This window comes from Prinia subflava, chromosome Z (assembly GCF_021018805.1).
Source record: "Prinia subflava isolate CZ2003 ecotype Zambia chromosome Z, Cam_Psub_1.2, whole genome shotgun sequence".
Lineage (NCBI taxonomy): Eukaryota > Metazoa > Chordata > Aves > Passeriformes > Cisticolidae > Prinia > Prinia subflava.
This window is the reverse complement of record NC_086283.1, coordinates 33,429,971-33,450,608: the sequence shown is the minus strand read 5'-3', so window position 1 is coordinate 33,450,608 and position 20,638 is coordinate 33,429,971. Positions and strand designations below refer to the sequence as shown.

Here is a 20,638-nt window from a genome sequence, read left to right as displayed (position 1 = left end):
GGTGCTGGTTGTTGTTAATGCCAGAGCTGTTGCTGGTTGTTTGCTTTATTACACATACCAGTAAAGAACTGTTATTCCTGTTCTCATATCTTTGCCTGAGAGCCCCTTAATTTCAGAATAATAATAATTTGGAGGGAAGGAGTTTACACTTTCCATTCCAAGGGAGAGTCCCGCCTTCCTTAGCAGACAACTGTCTTTTGAACCAAGACAGCAATCTAGAGCAGAGCAATAAGATGATACTCAAAGTTACATTTTATTAGGAATTTATAGTAATTAAAAAAAAAAAACCTTACACACAAATACATAAAATCTTAGAAAATAACAAGGTGTGTGAATTCAGTTTCCTATTAATATAAATGCAAGATATCTGTGGTTGGGCAAAGTGTAAGTGCATTCTCTGTAAGTGTACAAACTTATTTAATAAAAAAATACAAACAAGAAGACTCTCATCCCAGAAAACATATTGCTTTAAAGTGTTTCATTCCATATAATTCCACAGGCCAGCATCTTATGCTGAATTATACTGAACACTAGAAGTGAGTTTGTTATTGACAAATGTATTTGTTACAGTAAAGTAATACACTATCACAAAAACTTGCCAGCAGAGTGTTAAGTTTCCCAGAGAGATTTGTCAATGTGAATAATTGCACTTAACCTGTGGGATAATACTAGTAGTTAACACTATTTTCTTTGTTATTTCAAAACATTTATAATTTTCTTATATCCATTCTATCCCCAACACAAAACATTCACTGAATGCAGATTTAAGAGAACACAATATTGGACTTCAATTGTGCAACTCGAATTTCCTCTTTTTACTTGTACACCAGAAACATTTAAAAAATTAAAAATGAATGATTTGTGCAAAATGGGAAGCCTTTATCTAATAACTGATACCTCATGCAAAAGAGGAAATAAAAATTATGGTCTAAGAAGCCCTGAGTCAATAATTTCATTTAAAAGGTGAGGAACATGAGTGCTCCAAATTCTTCCTATGTATTGGTGTGTATTCAAACCAGTCCAGTATTTACTTATAAGATATTTTAAAATAGTTCGTGCAGTTTCTCACATACAATTCTTCAGTGTGCTTAATTCCTTTCAGCAGACTGTATTTAATACTCAATTTCATTTAAGCTGTCAGGATAGCCTGATGAGAATTGAATTTCTTCCATTTCTGGAATACAAAGAATGAAGAAATACTGTAATTATTTTTATTTTTGTCATACAGAAGAATACTTACAGCAGAATTTAATTAGCATGCTGGATTTAAATGGGACTGTTGTGTGGTTTTTTAAAAGTGTACGACCACTTTACTAGTTGAGATTCTGAGGATGATATCACATCCTGTTATAGAGTAAAAGTTCTGCACTAAACCAGCCAGCTGATATTAAATTTGAAAGAGGACTTAAGGGAAATATCACCCACCCACAAACAAGCACAGTAAATTTCAGGTGTCTCTTACAAGGTATGTTGAAACTTACCCAAACAAGGTCCTGCCTGGAACAGAATATCATCAATAGCAGTATCACTTCTTATTGACACACCACGGATTGCTTCAAAAATAATCTGTAAAATTTTCATGAATCCAAATGGTGAAAGGACTGAGCAAAATAATAGTCATGCAACCTATTCAAGGGATACCCTTTACCACCTCCCCTGCCCTCCCTTCCCCTCGCCTTTCCTCTCCCTTTCATTTTCCCCTTTCCTTAGATGGACCTTCAGTTTTGTATCATCCCTTGTCCTTGGTGCCCCCTTAGAAGGACCACCCTACAAGAAGCTGCCGTTTCATCACAGCTCAATGGCTGTGTCAAATCTGGACAGGGCTACAGACAGCTGAAGGAAAAGAAATTGCACAAGTGATCTTGAAAAAGCCCTACCACTACTGAAAAAAATGATGATATTTAAATTTAAATACTTTTTCGAAATTTTGAATTCATAACTATTTTTTTACTTGCAGCCTATTCACATCTTTCATAAATCCCTCTCTAACTTCATTTGTAAAAAATTACATTATTTCATGTTCTTCAGGTGTCCATTCAATGCCATCTATGTTTTAGCATTTTCGTTTATTAATTTTTTTAAACAAAACTTGGTTTCTAGTACATAGTTCACTTCAGTATTCCAATGTGACTGCTTCTTGCCTGTTTATCTTACCTGGTAGTTTGTACTACTTTCATATTCTATCAGTCCTCTTAGCCATGAGATGCTTTGTTCCCCTGTCCTCCTCCACAAAGGTATCTCTTCATCATCCCCTTCCTTTTTCAGATAAACACTTAATAATCCAGTCCCAGCTCCATACATATGATAGAAAAATGTCAGGCACTGTTTTCCAGATGTTCCTCTTAGTGATCTTGAAACTAGGTATGCTCTCTGTCCATAGACCATATTAGATGCCTCTATATACATGTAGTATCCTTAAAAAGATATGCAAGTAAATATTAGCAAAGTAGGATACATTATGTTGGAATGTTCATTATGCTCAACATGCTCATTATATTAAAAAAAACCCCATGACTGAAACTATTTTGATAAAGATTCTTAGACTTCTGCATTTGTAAACTGTATTATTTGAGGTACTGTAATAATTGTGTACTGTAATAATGATGGGTTTGAATTCATAAAGCCAAGAGATGGTCTAGTCTTTCCAACAAGTATGATTCAGTCTTCAGAGAAAAAGGCAAGTTATTTTATTATACTGTAATATGAGCTCTAGGTTTTGATTTTTAACTAAAGGATCTTTTATACAGAGTGAACAACAAAGTCTTTGAAATGGATTGCACTAGGTTTGGTACAAACTGACTTGAGAATTCTCCAACACTGTATGAGTTATGGACCTACAGCTGTAGATAATCTTCCTTTTCACCCTCTCTCTTGACTGCTGCTTGCCACCAAACTACAACCTGGCTCAGAGGGGATGTCTTTACTAGGGGTTTGTGCAGCAAATAGGACTACTGAGTATCACAAGAGATTTCCAAGCATCCACTTGCTGCTGTTGCAGCTCTCAGCATTCTGCCTGTCTCACTGATCCTTGGGAGTTCCCTCTCCCTCTGAAGGCAATATTACCCCCAGGACTTGTGGTGACAGACAGGCAGTTAACACCACAAAAAGGAAGCATTGGGACTGTGTGAAGAGTTCCTGCATTATCTTAGTTCACTGTCTGCTGGCAGAGCATGTATCTCAAAACAGAACAGTTTCTTTAGGCAGCAGATGGGGTGTGGGGATGCTCCTCAGTCTTCTGACACACCTCAGTTTGCTCCAGCTGGTTGTAACTGACGGACAGAATGAGGGGCATGAATTTGCCTTCCACCAGTTAATGACCTGAACCCTTAAAACTTGGTTATTTCTGTTGAAATGCATAGCCATAGAAAAGAATACAATGGAAGAATATACTATAGCTGCTCTTACACCAGGAATTGCACTTTGATAGAGATTGATTGATTGGAACTCAGAGACAGCTGCCTGTACATCTGAGGATATGCTTGAGGCTGTGGTTGATGGTGATGCAGTTTTCTGTGCACTCATGTTGATGGGGGTTCCACCTGCCTAAATACTTGAACTTGCACTAGTAAGTTTGTGGAGCACATTTTCAAGATAAAGGGCTTGTGGGATCTCTTTTATTCTTCATGTTTTCTTTTAAGTTTGAACCCAAAGGTGTTGATGTAGAAGAATCCAAATCACTTGCACAGCTTGCTGCTAAGAGATGAACTAAGGAATAATCATTGTCACAGACCAGGCTTAAAAGGCTCTCAGTTCTAAAGTCAAGCTATCAGCCTCACTTCTCAGACTACTTAATGTCTACATAAACTGAAAGTAGTTCTAAAGTCAGTTTCAAGGAATATTCACATAAACTGGAAGTTTGGAAGGAGCTTTTTCTGTGGGGTCTGGACAGTCATCCTCTTCTTTAAGCTCCCAAGGAAAAGGCTGCTTTGGGATGTGACAACCAAATTATCCACATGGCCATCAGATAATTCAGATTAAATGTCATATTCTCAAAACCCCTCATGAGTCTGCATAATGTGCTTACTTCATTTGATTAGTAACTTCTCTGAATAGAAGAGTAAAAGCTTTATCTTCTGGATTGTAATTTAAAATATTTAATTAGTATTTTTTATTAACTGTCAATCTCTGTTCTGAAAGTTCAATGTGGAACTCAACTTACCTACCCCAGTAGTGTGGTCTCCTTTTGGTCCAGTGTAGGAAGTGGGAGTTGGACCCCTCTTCCTGTGCCAGCTCCCACGACCTCTCTTCTTCTGGGTAAACACACACTCATCTTTTTCAAAAGTGCATTCTCCAGGACTGGGCAGCAGCAAATCTGTAAGGAGAGAATATAGTTTAAAACGTCAAATGCATTAGATTGAAATATGGAGAGATTACACAAGTAATGTATTGCATTTCCTCACCTGCTGCCATCAATTACAGCTACCTGGCAATGCTTACAATAGTCACAAGCTTATACCAGCTACCTTCAGACTGTTGGATAAAATTTAATTTCATTTTCTTCACATCTTTGGGAAAATCTGTGCCCTAGTCTAGCTCAATGACTAGGATTCACTAGTCCTAGGATTTTTAAAAACGGTTTATTAGTCTTCACAACAGTGCTTAGGACTAGATGATCTTATGAGGTCTTTTAGTTTTAATGGTTAGATTCAGTGATCCTAGGGGTCTTTTCTAACCTTAGCAATTCTATGATTCTATAACAGGCTCTGTTATAGAATGTTATGGAATTACCAGTGTAATTTTCTTCATTGTTTTGGCACCCCAAGGAGGTTAATAAATCCCAGCATGTATAATGTGCATAATAAATGAACCTTGTCAAAGACTGGAGTTTCTGTGAACTGAAATCAATGCCACATTTAGCTCTGCTCTGTTCCTTTGGCACCAATTCTACTGCAGCCTACAACAGACCACAGAGCTGCGATTACTAGAGTATTTTCATTATTTCCATTCCATTAGATCATACAAAAGGTGATATTATTCAGGTGCATGCCAGGAAGCTTTTGTCAGGTAATCTGAATTTGTCACTCAGAAGCAGGCATTTTGAGTTGCCGCAACCTTTTGAAGAGGAGGAAGCCTTGATACCTCTGGCATTTTTCAGGCATTTGTTTTGCTGCCATCAGAGACAAGCCATGACACGACTATATACCCAAATACCAGTTCTGCACCTTTGGTTCCCTTTCCAATTACTTACAAATTACAGCAAGGCAAAACAGACAACTACTGGAAATAGTTTAGAAAATGTTATCTTGTTTTGTACATAGGCTTCTCTCCATTTTATAAGCCTGAATGCAAGAAGCCAAATCAAAAGAGGACATTAAAAAGTGATTAGGACCATTCCAAAGGTATGGCTTTATTCCAAAGAAGAACATGATTGTAGCTTGTGCCTGTCTCATGAGAATGTTTTTTTTAATTAGGATACAATCATTGTATTGTCAAACCTTACAAAGCCACAGAAGAGGGAGTTTGGTGAGTTCAGAGGGGTCAGCCTGTGCATGTCAGAGGATAAAGTTTTGCTGAAAGCTATTCAGTTCCTCCCACTACAAGAGGGAATCTTGGACTACTCTTCTCTGTCTTCATCAAAGAACTGCAGCTCAGGTAAGGCTGTATCTTGGCCTTGCATAACTGTACATCTCACCTAAAAAAAATAATGCTGTATTTTGAAAAATACTGCTTTGGGGTCCATTCCTGGCTTTTTAAAGACCATTTGAAAACTACTTTCCACTCAGCTGAACTTTGGGGTTATTTTATGCCCTCAAAGGACCTTTCACCATTCACAACAGCTCTGGAGTCACTGAAATTTATTAGGAGTTAGCTGGTACCCCTGTGAGCAAAACCTGGTCCTTGCTTGATGTTTCCTACTTTGCAAAAATAGAATTTATGCAATACTTACTGGAAAAAGAAAATACAAGAAACCACAACAGGATGAAGGCAGCTGTAGGATAGGCTTGGAAAATGAAGGTGTATGATGAACTCTTACTCAAAAGGATAGTAGCTGTTGGAATGACAAATACACATGGTCTTACCTGCAGCCTGGCAGCTTCCCAGGCTTAATGATATATCATCCAGTGCCACAAGTCCACAGTCCCAGAAGCTTTTACACCAGCTGACAAAGACAACCTGCAATACAGGAAGGAAGTTTCAGGTACAAAACCTGGCACTGTTAAGAGTCAGAAATATTAGTGGTTTTTTCCAAATGCACAAATAATTTTGAAATCTACAGAACAGGATAAATGGAACCACTTTGTCTTGGCACATTCTGCCAGTGACTGGAATGTCTTTTCCGGTGGGGACTAAAAGTAAGTTTTCAATCAACAGAAAATATTTTCTCACTTTTATATGCAAATTATGTATATTTATATGTAGTTCCCATTTTACTGGAGTATTTTTTTGTCTGCGAGAAAACATGACTCTCTGAGGTTTTTTTTATTGCCCAACACCCAACAAGAACAGCACAAATATCCTCAGCTATCTTATCTTGAAAACCAGGAGGTTTTATCCATGAAAAAATAAATTTGAAAGAGTAATGCAGAGTGATGGTCAAGAATGGCTGTGGCAAAAAGCAAAGAATAATAGAGATGAACTGAAACTCAAAATGGGATTATTCATATATGACTCAGTGCCATGGTATCATAGAGCAGGAGAAATGTTATGCATAATTCAGTGTTCATCTGAGTTTGTGAAGATTAATAAAAACATCCAAGATCATTGATTTGAGTAAATATTAATTCTAACATGGAAAATACAAGTCACTCATGAGATAATAAAATAAAATGTAAAGAAACTGGAAAACTCTCAGTTGCCCTTCTGCCAAGTTTGACAGATCTGTTTGAATTACAGAAAGCACATTAGGATTTATTTTGTGAAAACACTGCTGGCAATTTTCTTGGCCAGCCACTCCAAACCATCTGTCTGACTGCTGAGGTTATGACCATAATTTGGGAGCAGCTTTTCAAAACAATTCCTTTGTGTTGAGGTCTATGCTAGTGCTTGCAGATGAATTAGTGTCACTTCTAACTATTTAATCTTCTGGATAACACCTCAGTTACATATTTGAGGTTAAATGCTCACTGACGAGTTTCATGTGGATATAAAAAGTCTTTTAAAAGTTGTTAGAGCATTATTTAGTATGTTCTCTTCTAGTAGGCTTGGTAACACCTTCAATATGGTACCTACATGCTATTTTGCCAGTTTGTTTTGCTATGTACTATTTATTAACTCATCTGCTTAAAAAACAGCCTGGAACATAACTACACCAAAAACTTTGAAGTACGTATGCATTATGCTGCCCAGAGTGGAGCAATTTTTGTAACTCTACCATTTAGTGCTACCAATCCTGGTTACTGTTGATTATCTGTCTCGTAAACGGCCACTGGTGTGGAGTCAGAGTGCGTCTGCCCAGAATGCAAAACTGCTCAGCATATGGTGGCCTAAACCCCACACCTTTTTTTTTTTCTTCCCACTGTAGAGCTGTATCTTAGCCTCAAGGTTTAACAGGACAAAAAACTGTTTCATACTTTGTAAGTCCGTTCTTAGGACACAGGGGCAATCCTTAAAAAATGGTAGCATCTTTCGGAAAAAAGCATAAAATAAGTGTAAAATGAGATACTGACATTGTGTGAACATAATTTGCCAGAATTTTAATAAATGCATTCTGGTGAACATTTGTAATAAACTAAAGACATATTGTAGCCCTAAACCCATGAATAATCAGAAAACCACACATGTAAGTGTAAAGTGAGTCCTCATTTGTTAAACAGCATTTCCACACTGTGAAGTCATGTTTGAAGTAATGCTTTCATTTTGACACCATTGGGAGCAGGATTAAGTTCTTTATTCTTAGAATGCAGTAATTTGTTCAATACAAGGTATGTAACTACCCATTGGATCCTGCAGAAAACCCTCCATGTCAAAAGCATCAAAACAATAACTGTGGTCTCTGAAGGGCCATTGAACCAGTACAACCAAAGGATTGATCTGATTCAGTGACAATTGTAAACTTGTTCAGCTTTGCCATCTGTAGCTTAAGCTTCACTATTTTTCCACTTGATTTTTGTGGTGTTGAGCAACACAATGCCATGAGAAGACTTCATAATTTCCCAGGGATTAAATTACAAACTCTTCTACTTGGGAGCTTCTGCTTGGGAGCTTCTACTTGGGAGTGCAGAGTTTTCAGTATTGGCTATAGCAAATGTGATGAAATTGTTACAGTCCCTTCAATTTATTTTGTTGACACATTCTTGGTTTAGTTTTAGGCAATGGACTAGGATATTTTATTCACAGGTTCAATTTACTCATTCTTCTTCTGTTGTAAATATCCTTTTCTATCATGAAGCAAAAATTTGATTATTTGAACTTTACCTACCAAAACTGTATCAACTTGGATTTACTCAGCTACTCACTTTCACACTGTGTCAGATCTCTGAATCCTTCTTACAGTCTCAATAGAACTAATCTCAAGATGCTTTACATTTGTTCTTTTTTTGAATTAAAATATTTGCTAGGTCAATTTTTCCAAAATAAAATTTTATTATTTTATCTCATGCCTTGGAGAAGACAAGGGATTCTTTGTGCTCATCTTTTTTCATCATAAAGCATGGCAGATGAACAACATACTGATTGTTTCAAGCTAGGTAACAGATATTCCTGGATTCACATGGTATTTTGGAGGTTAAACTAAAAACAATATCCAGTGCAGGCCATTGTTGCCTGTGTTACTGAAAAATAAAACATATCTCTCATGTCTCTTTTTGCTCCAATAACAGGACACAGCTAGGGCATCATTCTCCTTCCAAACCATTGCCCCAGCTTATGCCCCTGGTTTGTTTATCTTGCAGTTCTTAGTCAATGGTCCTGGCCTTCAGTCTCAAAGTATCAATAATCCTTTCTTAGCACTTATCCTGGATGATATAAGGTATGGGCAATGCCAGATGAGAACGGCCAGGTGAGCAAGCTCCTGCCAAAACACCACGTTGGATTGTGCTGCAGATACTGGGTGAGGTAGAAGAGACTTTTCAGACTTAGCACTTGGTGACTCTGCAAGCAGAATGTGAGTTAAAACTCACATGCATATGAAGTTAATCTGCTTTTAGAGGAGAAGAAATAGGAGAACATGTAATAATGTACATCCAGTGTAAGGAGGGACTAATGGGGAAGCTTGCTAGAGGAGGTTTGGAGGGAGCTGGACTGAGAACAGGACAAAAGGAGAAAAGAATCCCTTGGATCTCTCTATGTTCTGTGTATTTTCTTTCCTCCTTATTTGTCCCTGAACATATACATATTGCTCAATTAGAGAGCCAGATCAGCTGAACAGAAGAAAAACATGAAAGCAGCCCAATCTGGTGACTTAAAAGCAAACGATGCCTCTGCAGAAAGGTAATTTATCTTATTCCATTCTAATGAATATTGCTAGGTTTAAATTACTGTCCTGGAGTGACTTGATGATGCTTGTATCCCCAGCTGTCTGTTCTATTTATGCTGGATATTGAGTTCTGCACTTAAGACTGGTTCCAAGAGTGAGGGAGGGGACAGAAGGAGTGCACCATTTGTTTTCAAAACCTGCACTCACTCCTCTGCATTCCCTCTCATGGACTGTGCTGTCTGACAGTGGGAGAGAGCTCTCCTTTGCTTTTTAAATATTTTCTAGCTAGCTGAGGCAGAGAAGCTCCCCTGCTCTGGATCAGCCTGCTCTGGACTGAAAATCCAGAAAACACCAGGCGGTCACACCTGTGGCCCACTGGTGCCCAGGACGTCATTTTCCAGTGCCGGAGGGACTGATGAGAGATCGGAGGGACTGATGAGAGACTGAGTGAGCCGAGACACATCCCACGACAAGGACTTCCTGAATTTGCCACCTCTTCACAGCAGAGAGAGGCTCCATTGTTTAATATTATTATTTTTTAATGCTTGTGAATACTTTGTTAAATAAACATGTTTTTCCACTTTTCTCCAAGGAAAGTTTTTCCCGAACCAGTGGGGGGAGGGGCTGCTTGTATCTGCTTTCTAGAGGGACCCCTTTGAGAGTTTCCTCCCAAATTTGCCCTAAACCAGGACAATGACACACTGTAAATCTGTGTAGACACAAAACTTGGTCTTGTCACTTAGACACATTTAAAGTTCAATTTCCTAAAGAAAAAGGACAGTTATAGTGGAATCTGAGGGGGTTTTTTTCCTGAGAAGCTTCTGTTTTAACTTCCTCAGAATGAGACAAAACTCAGATGAACAAAATCAAAAAATGATTTGAGCACTAGAAACGAAAGTGTGACCTGACACGAAGAAGCAGTCAAGATGTTTTCACAAGAGAGGGAGCCTGACTTTTCAGTCAAATTAAAAAGTCAGTCACTTCAGTCAGTTTATTGTGCAAATAAACAGCCATATAAGCATGTAAGCCAGGGACTGACCACACGGGGTGAGAAAACCATTCTGACTGTCTCAGGGTTGTTCAATACAGATGTTTTAAGTGTACATCAAATGACTCATAAGTAACTTAATAAAACTAGATTTTAAGTGGCTTGTATTTTTTTGGCTTAAATGGTCAGAAACTCATTTATCAAGAACCCAAGTAAGCTATTAAGCCAAAATTAGAATATTTGCAAGCTTCTGTCCTTTAAAATAAATTGATTTAAAATGGCCTTTGCCAGGCAAGTTCAATTTCTTGCCATGCAACTACAATGAACTTCTGTGGGAAAAATAATGTAATATGAAAGTTTCTACATAAATGATTGGATAAGATTGGTAGTAAGCTTGTGGCGGTTGAACAAGTATTTTTGAACACTTTTCCTGTCCAAGGGTAGAAACAAACAATGAAAGAGAAACATAAAGCTAACAGAATAATATAATGCCATATCCTACATCTCTTCTTGCTAGATTGAACAGCCTAGTAGAGAACACTGCCTGCACACAAATATATACAGGACACTGATATTCTCATCTGTTCCCCTCCACTCTCTCAGATTTCCAGAAATCTACTGTAAGGGCTCTATATCCTCATTCCAGTCAAACAGTTTCCTGTCTGTTAAGGATCAGAGATGAAGATGCAAGGCCATTTAGGCAGTGAGTAACTTTTTCAGTTTCCAGTATGCTGTTTCCATAACCATGTATCAAGCACCACAGGATCTAAGGTTCACACTTTGCAGCACTATCCTACTGTTTCCAAACTCTACCATTCTTATTTTAGACAAGTATTTCTGGTGACTGTTCTTCAAGAAGTTTCTTATTTTAAAAGGTAAGGGAAGAAATGACAGAAGGACTGTCCTATAAAAATGCATGTCATTCCAGCCCTTTAGGATGCATACCTCATTGTGGGAAGACTTGGGTTGGAACAGTACCAAAAAGTTCTTTTATTTGACACAAGTGAGTTTTTCAAAGGAGGAGGAGGAGGAGGCGAGGATGAGGATGTCTGCCCTCCGCCAGCTGGCACCTGGCTGGAGAACTCTATTTTTCATACTAGTGACTTGATCACAGGGATCTAGGATTTAATTGTTTATCCAAGATTAATTTAGTCATTTATCTAGGACTTTGGTGGACAAGCAGGAAATCTAGCCAGCAAAGATAAATAAATGCTAGAATAATTTAACATTGAGCATCATCAGGATGATTATGTGAGAAGAAAGGTCCAAAACCACTCAGATCAAGTACCAGGAAGGCAGCAGAGTTATAACAGATATTTAGGAAAAACAGTAAAAGAAAAAAACTGGCACTAAAACTTTTATATTATGTCCAACCCATAAAAAGCTGAAGAACTTCCTGATTTGGAGGTCACAACTGAACCACTGTGTTTACAGTCATTGTGAGATCTATTTTCCATGATTTTCTTAAATCCTTTATAAAATATATGTGTAGTACTGGCCTCCACAGCACCTTACAGCAAAGTTTCTCAGTGTAGTTCTGAGAAAGACCTCTCTTTTCTTTATTTTAAAGCATGTAAATATTCAAGTGCAACACTGAGTCACTTGATTTTCCTTTCTCACAATTGCAACTAAAAGTAGTTATGGAGGATGAATGAGAGCAAATAGACAAACTCAAGGTAAGAGAGTGAGGAAAAAAACATCAAAGAAGAATAAAAGAATAGTTAAGGAATGAAAACTCAAAAATGCAGCCACAGCTCTGATGAAAGTAGGATAGACTGTTATGTGAATTACCTTTCTTAGGATTTGATTTTGAACTCTTTGGGAGGTTCAAGCACTATGTTATCAGGTAACACTGAAAAAGCTTGCATGATGGCTAAAGAACACAAGATGTTTGTTTTCAAAAACCTGAGCCTCAGAATGGTAACCCGAATCTAGCAGGAATTAGCAGAATTGATAAAAGCAGACCCAACTGATCTCAAGCCTTCATTTTAATCTAGGTATTTGGATATCATTGGAAAGTTGCATAAAAGAAGTATTTTTCCATGCTGATGTTTACCCACATACACATGCACACACACATACACACACAGTATTAAAATATATATTCTTGCTTCATAGCTCGTGTGAGCTTCTCAAGGATGCAAATGGTATGTGAAATTTTCTTTCAGTTAGCTCTTACATTTTTCTGATGTGTATTGGCATGAAAGATCAATTTCACTACAGTCAATCAACTGAAAATAATCTACATATTTCAGATTTAGGTTTTATTGCTGGCCTTCCAGAGGCTTATACAATAAACCATGAAGGGTTTAAGTGATTTCAAAAAACATTAGATTTTTTTTCATTTCTTTCTTCTCACACTTATTCCCTGGATGCAGTATAAATCAATATACACTGTATGTATATAGGATCATAGGTACTCACACCAACTAGGAGAGACAGTGCTGCAAGTACAAATTAAGAAATCAGGACTTAAAATTCCCTGCCTTCTCACTAGCATTATCAGCATATATATTTGCAGTATGTGCACACACATATAAATATACATGCACACAAACATGTAGGTATGTATGTATATAAGTAGGCATAGACATTTATGACTTGCTTAGCTGAATCATACCTGCCTCACCTTTAAAACATTTTATTTTTAAAGTTAAGGCCAGCTGGCTAGCTTCACATTTCCTGCTTACAGAACCCAAGACATCAGCTTGTGCCAGACCGCAGTTAGCTACTTCAAAAAGAACTTGCAAAACCCATTACAGAAACAAAGCAATGAAAATCTGCATCTTGTTATTGATGCAAACAAATATGCTATCAAAACTAAAACATATTATATGGATTTTATATCATTCATTTCCAAAACTTTGGGAGTAGTATTTATATTGAAAAAAGATGTGGGTAATCAGTTATTGAAGGATGTGGGTAATCAGTTATTTTAGATCTATTATTTTCTGGAAGAAAAATCATTTTGACCTTCAGGACATATGATTGTCACTGACTTGACTGGCTAAAGAACCACCAGAAGACTGCTTACTGTTTCCGCAGGGGCTGACCCAATCTAAAAGTTGTTCCTGGTAACCAAGAAGCTGCTCAGCCAGACTACTGTGCATGCCTACAACTTCTTACCATCCAAGTCTACATATGATACATCTCATAAAGCAACAAAATAGGCACATCAATCACTATATCTGTATTAGAGGAAAGGTGGCAGCCCTATCTTGAGACCACTTCACTAAAAGACTGTTTTTCACTTGCCTGTAACATTGCCAAGACACAAAGATTTCAGCTCAGATTTTCCATGCTAGGTCCTTGCTACAGCCTTGTTTTGGAAGATTTAATCCAAAAGAGTTCCATCATTTCCGAACAAAAGGCTAGCAAAAAGGGTTTATTTTACCCGTATTAAACAACAACAACAAAAATGTGTGAAAAGCTTGAGCACTCCTAGTCTTTGGAGTAGGAGCAGAAAAGTGTCAAGAGTCTGATCTTTATGCCAGTTCTATCATTTTTGTCAAGTCATTAGTTTTTGAGAAACTAAAATTTGTAAGAAATGGGACATGCAGGGCAAACAAGACGGAACATGAATAGTATTAGGAAAAAAGATTGGAATATCCAGAGCTGAGAGTAAGATGAGGATTGGGGTGAGGGTCAGAGGGGTGGTTCATTGCCTATGGGACAGGTTAGATTAAAGATGCCTCAGTGAGGATGCATGAGATAAAAGGACAGGTTGCAGGAGACAGGACAAGAGAGGTCGAGCTTCAGTCATGTTTCTTAGCACTGTCTCCCTCCAGAACCTGAAGTGTAACCCCTTACTTGCTGGTTTCCACCACTCCTTTCTACCAGCCAGAAGATGCTCTGGTCCACCTCCACAGCTGCCCTACATTGAAACGAATGGTTTTTGCCAGCTATTTCACTATGTGCTAGGCAGACACATCTGCACAGATAACTAATCTGAGTGCTTACACAGTGCCATACAGTAATTCTTTGTTTCCTTCTGTTAGCTTGGAAAAGAAGAAACAAACAAAATAAAGCACAAAGACACTTTTAAAAGTATTAAGGTTGAAGGGCTGGGCATGAGATTGCAAGGAAAAGCCAGAATCAAGTTCACTGTGCAATTTCATTCAAGCCTACTTCTGAATATTACAAGCAGACAGCCTGTAACCACACCAGGTTTTCATCCTCTGCCTTAAGCAGACATGCTTACTTTGGCAATATTTGCATACCTTGATGGACTTTTCCATATTAATATGTTTCAGAACTTCACCCATTTTCTTCTGCTTGTTTAAGGAAAATCCTTTAAATGGAACCCCCTTCCAAATACATAGTTATTTAGCTAAGGGGTGCCTGAATTCTGGTTTGCTGAACACATGCTGACTTCTGTAAAGCCCAATAAATATCACATTTAGTGATATTTGAGAAATGCCTCCTCAACATTTTGCAACTTGTTTTCATGGGAAGGAAGACTTTCACAAGACCTGAAGCACCCAGAGAAGGTTGTTGAGAATTGCCAGAGGCCAATAAACATGCAGAGCATGGTGTTTCTCCCCCTCCTACACAAATTCAGGCTCAGAAGCAGCAAGGCAAGCATTTTCACAACTTTTTCTACATATCCTGACTTCTAGGAAAAGAAAAATTGTTCTTCACAAATTCATGCTGGAAAAAGTTTTCCATGTAAGTGTCTGATTTACAAGGGGTTTTTTTTCTAAAAAACCTGCCACTTCCAAGGCTGTCAGCTGGTTTTAACGGTTATGCTCACATGTCATCACTACTCATGCAGCTGATTATGCTACATAAGCTACTAAACCTTTCCAGAAGTAATAAAGGAATACCTAAACATAGGAGATGAGAAAAGTAAATTACAAGCTTGCCATTTTAACTTGTCTGCAAATATCTTGGGATGGTACTGTGAGAAACTTTTCTAGTATACTCTTGCTGGGCACTAATAAAATGCTGTTTTTATTTTCTAAAGTTGAAAGGGAATTATAAATTCTGTTATGTTTTATGGATAAAGTACATTAAAACCCTTTGAAATTTAAAGCCATCAGGTATCTGACAGGAAACACTACCCAAAAACTAGGATTGAAATCTTAAACATAAATTTGCCTCTCAAACTGTTAGGCAGCTGCTTTCTGGTGACCTTTTATGGTCAGTAATACTGTTATTTCAAAAATTGATTTGTAGCAGACAAAATATTGAAGATGTTTGTCTTTAATTCAGAAAGAGTTGCAAGACAAGCTTCCATGCATATATTCATCATATCATCACACTCTGGTCAACATGTAGTGATCCATCTGGTTCTTCTTAGACAACTCACTGATAGTGAAAACCTGTTACAGAAATCAGGGTAACTACAGAAGTAGCACTTATAAAAATCTGTGTAAAACTCAGTCTTTGTAAAAGAGTGGAGATGAGGAATTATGATGGCTTAAGAACTTACTCAGGAGGTGATGTTAAGTACCAATGTGTTATTAACTTGCTGAGATAACGTAATGACCTCTCCAATGAGACACTGCAAATTCTTCAAGTCCATTGCTCTCATTTACACTGACTTCTGGTTCCACATTGTAAGCCAGCAGTTGAGTTTAGGGAACTATGTCCAGCTCTGCATTTTGACCAGAACTTACCAGTACTTTTTAGATTAATTAAAATCTGTAACTGACTATGACAATCATAGGACTCACATAGGAAACGGGCAAACAAAAACGAGAGGATGTGGAGCATGCTGAGAAACCAAGACACAACGGCTTTTGTAAGAGCTCCCTGGTGAAATCTCCAGTTAATACACTTTGCAGTTATTGCTCACTTAGGATTAATCCATGTATAACAAAGAACTCTGAGAAAGCAAGGAAAATCTCCTCTCAGAATTCAGCAAATTTGAAGACTTGGCTCTTACCTTGCAAGGCATAGGCTTTTTGAAGGAGATTTTAGCTTGAGTCCAAACTCCCTTTGGAGAGTCCAAGACAGACCAGATTTTCTCTTGAACAACATGATTCTCCTCAAAGATATAAACTGCAAGAGTGCCACTCATCTTGAAAAACCCATATAAGGCATAAAAAAAACGCAGGCAAAACTGCAAGTTTCCTGGCAGGGTTGGGCCATACAGACGTCCAATGTACTCAGGCTGTGATGTAAACTTTGTGTTTGCCAACAAATAATAACCTGCAAGGCAGCATAATTATTTTATTTAATATGCTATTAGCACAGCTGATTTGCTATTAAAGCAGTTTCTGTTACTGCATCAGACTTGGGTTATACAAACAGTTCCAACTGGCAAGAAATAGATTATCACACTCTGACAGGAAATAACCATTTTTTTCCAAAAGCATCCTGTCTGCTTCTAGCTAAACTGGCACACGGGTCAGTTAACACAAATAAGCACTTATCAAATTTATCCTGAAAAATTCCCTGGTCTGCAGGCCTCACTGGAAAATTGGCCTTTTCAGGGTTACCACTGTGAGACAAAAAAAATGGAGGGTGGGGCACAAGGCCTATTATTCCCTGCACCAAGTATAAAGACCTGAGACTTTAGTGCATATGATTAATAACCATGAATACTCTACACAAAGAGATGTCTGAATTTTAGAACTTATTAGCAGTCCTTTCTCCATGTGATTTCACTATACAATATTTCTGTTTTCCCTTAAAAACATCAACTATCCTAAGCCTAGAAGAGCTAAAAGGCCACTTTTCCTCTCTAAAAACAATGCATTAGCCTATTATTATATTTAGTGCCATATTTTTGTGGATTCATCCCTCCAGCAGCTGCAGAGCAGTATAGTGAAGATATATCTGATTTATGGCCCTGCCTGATTATTCAATAGGTGACCTTCCTCCGCTATGCATGGGGAAGCACAGCCAGAGTTCCAGACAGGACCAAGGTGTGAAAACTGATTTTTAATAGCAGAGAGTTGCGCTGTGGTAAGTTAACCATTGTGCCAGTGATATTACTTAACAGAGTGAACAATGATACAATAGGTTAACCTTCATATAACCTTGTCCATAACATTTCTATATCATTTTACACTTCTAGGAAGAAGCAGTTTTGATTCACCGAATCCAGTAGTGTGATCTCCTGTTCTATACACATTGCGCTTCACTTTCACTCTGCTCCATCCTGGACCATCTTTGTGCTCTTGGTAAAAATTACACAGATCTTCCTCAAAATTGCAGCCTGCGTTGGCAAGATTGAAAGGAGTTCCTAAAAGAAAGATGCATATGTTCTGTTAGGATGCGTACAATGTGATAAGCATGGGTATTTGATGCAGAAGGATGCCAAAGCATACTTTGATTTGTCTTGCTTTTCTTTACAGAAGATAGGCATGTGCAAAGATGATACATGTATATCATGCACAGCCATGCTGAAATAAAACTATCAAATTTCTATTGCAAGTTGGTCTTATATTCTTACATTTTTTCTGGAGCCAGGAGAAAACCTGCTTCATAGCCCACCTAAAACACAAATAAGCTACAGATATTAAGACCAGATTCTTCCTTCAGGACATAATTCACAAAGACATTCAGACCATTTGTTTTCATATGCTCCTACATTCAAAAGATCATTAGGACAAAATGAGTGTCTGTATGCCTGTGTGTGTGTAAAGTATCAACATTTAATGGTTTTTTTTTAAAGAGCACTTCCTAAAAATCCTTTCTATAGTTATGTGTAACATATGTGCATATGCATGCTGCAAGTAGGTAAGCAAAATAGTTTTTAGTTCATGTACCACCCCATGGCTACTTTCCTCTGGAGCTTGCCTCACACAGTGCTAGCACTGCAGTGAAGAAAGCTGAAACATTTATAGTAAAGTTAATTAAAAGCAGAGCTAAGACCCATCCCACCAGCCCTGCTGATGGCTCCCTTTCAACCTGCAGTGTGGAATTCATGGGTCAGGACTTGCTTCAGTCTGAAAAAAGTGACCCTGCTGCATGAGGCAAGCTAGTAAGTAAAACATTTCTACTTCTACAAAGGCCTCACCAGTCTTTTGTGGAAGGTGCTTGGGGAAGGAGGGGCACAACCCAAAGCTAACATGCGAATTTTGGCTTTGCCAGGAATCCAGACACAGGACATGGTGTACATCACTCCACAGCAGCACACATGGCCCTTCTGCATGGAGACTAAGACAGCTTTTCCAGCAGGGGGAGGTACACAGACAATCAGCTTTAGTAGAAGAAAAATTTTGGCTTTGGACTGATGCCTGAGGAATTTTCAGCCTCAGACTGGCCAAATCTAAGTCCTGCCTATGTGTCTTATTCTTCTTGCAGCCGTGGCCTCCCACCTCTGCTTTCCTAGTTAAAGAAAACGCAAGTCGAGCACTACCACGTGGCATTAAACCTATACTCTGATTCATTCTTTGCTGAGCAAGTTTATTACTCTGGTACCTTTTCCTCCATTTGGCTAACATCAAATAGATGTTTAGTAGATGCTGGCTAACATCAAGACTATTGTTGATTAAAAATTCCAGAAAAAAAATAAAGAAAATGTTAGTGCTGTTATATATACTGCTATGGCTGAATACAAGGAGAATGGAGAGCTCTTGCTTTTTAACATCTCTGCTCAGAAGAATGAAAGATGACAATTGATAAACCTGAAGGATCAAACAGTATATGCTATATTTCAACAAAGCATAAAGCAAATAATTTACTTTCATTCTCAAACAAAAAAGTGTAAAACAACTACAAAACCAAACTTCAAAATCAAAGTTAGTAAGCAGAGCCCTAGATGAACCTATCATACTCAGAACAGATTGTGAACCATTCAGATTAGATCTGAACTTCAACCATTGGGACAGAAAATGCTATAAAATTTATCCTATTTCTCAACAGACATAAGTTGTCTGAAAACTAAAATGAAAAAAGCAGATAAGCAGCTCCAACTCCTTGAAACTTTCAAACACAACTTATGATTTTTGTTGCAAAATAAAGCAAATACCAAAAAGGTATTGAGGAGATAATGAAACAATGGATTTACTCAGCCAGGAGATGTGGATTATCAATGATTAATGTATTTGGAATCTACTTCCTTCAGCAATGATACTTCAGCAGTGAAGACATCTAGCAGATACTCCTGAGATAAAAAGGGGGAAAAACCAGCCTCTTTTTTGTTAATCACTTCAAAGAATTAGCCAAAAAATTCAAACTTCTGAACAAAGGAATAGAGGCGTCAGTGGAAAACCACTAATCTACTTTTGACTAGTGTTTAGTGCCACAGCAAAACCCCAGCGAACTAGTTAAGAGGCTCATTCACAAAAGACAAAAGTCCCTTGTCCCAAGTGCCTTTACATCAGAGGTCAGGGATTTCAGTGGTGAAAACCTAACAAATATCTAACACCACTGCCCAAGATGAGTAATACCTCCTCAGGGCATGTGGCGTGAAGAATGCTTACACTGGCATTAATGAAAAGCCCAGGTATTTTTTTTCCTCCTACCATCACACCTGGAAAAATCAGCACTCTGTTCTGTAACAGGCCTGCAAGTGGTGATTTCTCAAAACCCGTAGAGATGCAAATACAGCAAATACTCCAGCTCCAGAACCCTGAGGCAAGGTCTTTGGAAAGGAAGCATTAAGGATTGGATTTTGAAAAAAATGAATGGTATTAGTGTTATGTGCTGTTATGCCTTCTGAAGGAAGAGAAGCCCAATGGCAATGGTCAGTTGAGAAGGTAGCACCAAAATTGCAAATACTGACAGTTTGAGGGGCAAGGCACAAGGGGAAAACAAGGGAGATAAATAGCAGTAAGAGCTCATCATACCTGTCTGATTGCTGCAGTAAACCGGAGAGAAAGAAATGTCATCAAGGGCAACATAACCTCCCTTGGCACTATTGAAAGCAACTTCAAATATTACCTAGAAATTATAATTAGTTGTTATTCATCTGCCATATACTCAGCAATAATTTTGGTATACATCTTTGAAATACAGAATTCTGACTGGATGTCCCAGACAGAATCCAGTGCATCCCATACAGTGCTGCAAGTGTTGGGACAATTTAAATTATATTACTTTTCAGGGATATAAACCAGAGCCTGACTTTGGCACTAGATCATTGCTCACTCAAGGTCAAGGAAACGTCAAAGGGAATATGGCTCTTCTTCTGCTTTGTGAAGCACCACTTTCAAAGATGCATTAAGGCTTCTACCATTGTATTATAGAAAACCACTATTCACAATCATCAGTCTGTACTGACTAGACCTCCAGTTTTATCTAGAATCTGCCTGGATCAAGAGCTAAAACCCCCCTCTGTTCCTTACTCTGTTATTAAAGTATTAAATCTTACAGTTTTCTGTGTCCTCAGACACTGA

General features: G+C 38.0%; 1 protein-coding gene across 2 annotated transcripts in view; it reads right to left on the bottom strand.

Moving 5' to 3' along the window:
* Positions 1-229: 229 nt before the first annotated feature.
* Positions 230-20,638, bottom strand: part of MAMDC2 (MAM domain containing 2) — a 56,166-nt gene continuing 35,757 nt past the window's right edge. The window contains exons 7-14 of one of the 2 annotated variants that reach the window (XM_063423161.1): positions 20,090-20,183; positions 17,392-17,538; positions 16,234-16,499; positions 6,021-6,114; positions 4,160-4,312; positions 2,155-2,414; positions 1,482-1,566; positions 230-1,174 (exon numbers count right to left, since the gene is read on the bottom strand). In XM_063423161.1, the coding sequence (XP_063279231.1) occupies positions 1,113-1,174; positions 1,482-1,566; positions 2,155-2,414; positions 4,160-4,312; positions 6,021-6,114; positions 16,234-16,499; positions 17,392-17,538; positions 20,090-20,183 (1,161 nt within the window). In that variant the 3' untranslated portion in view covers positions 230-1,112. Of the gene's footprint in view, positions 1,175-1,481; positions 1,567-2,154; positions 2,415-4,159; positions 4,313-6,020; positions 6,115-16,233; positions 16,500-17,391; positions 17,539-20,089; positions 20,184-20,638 lie in introns of those variants that run through there. The other variant, XM_063423162.1, reaches the window with a different exon arrangement.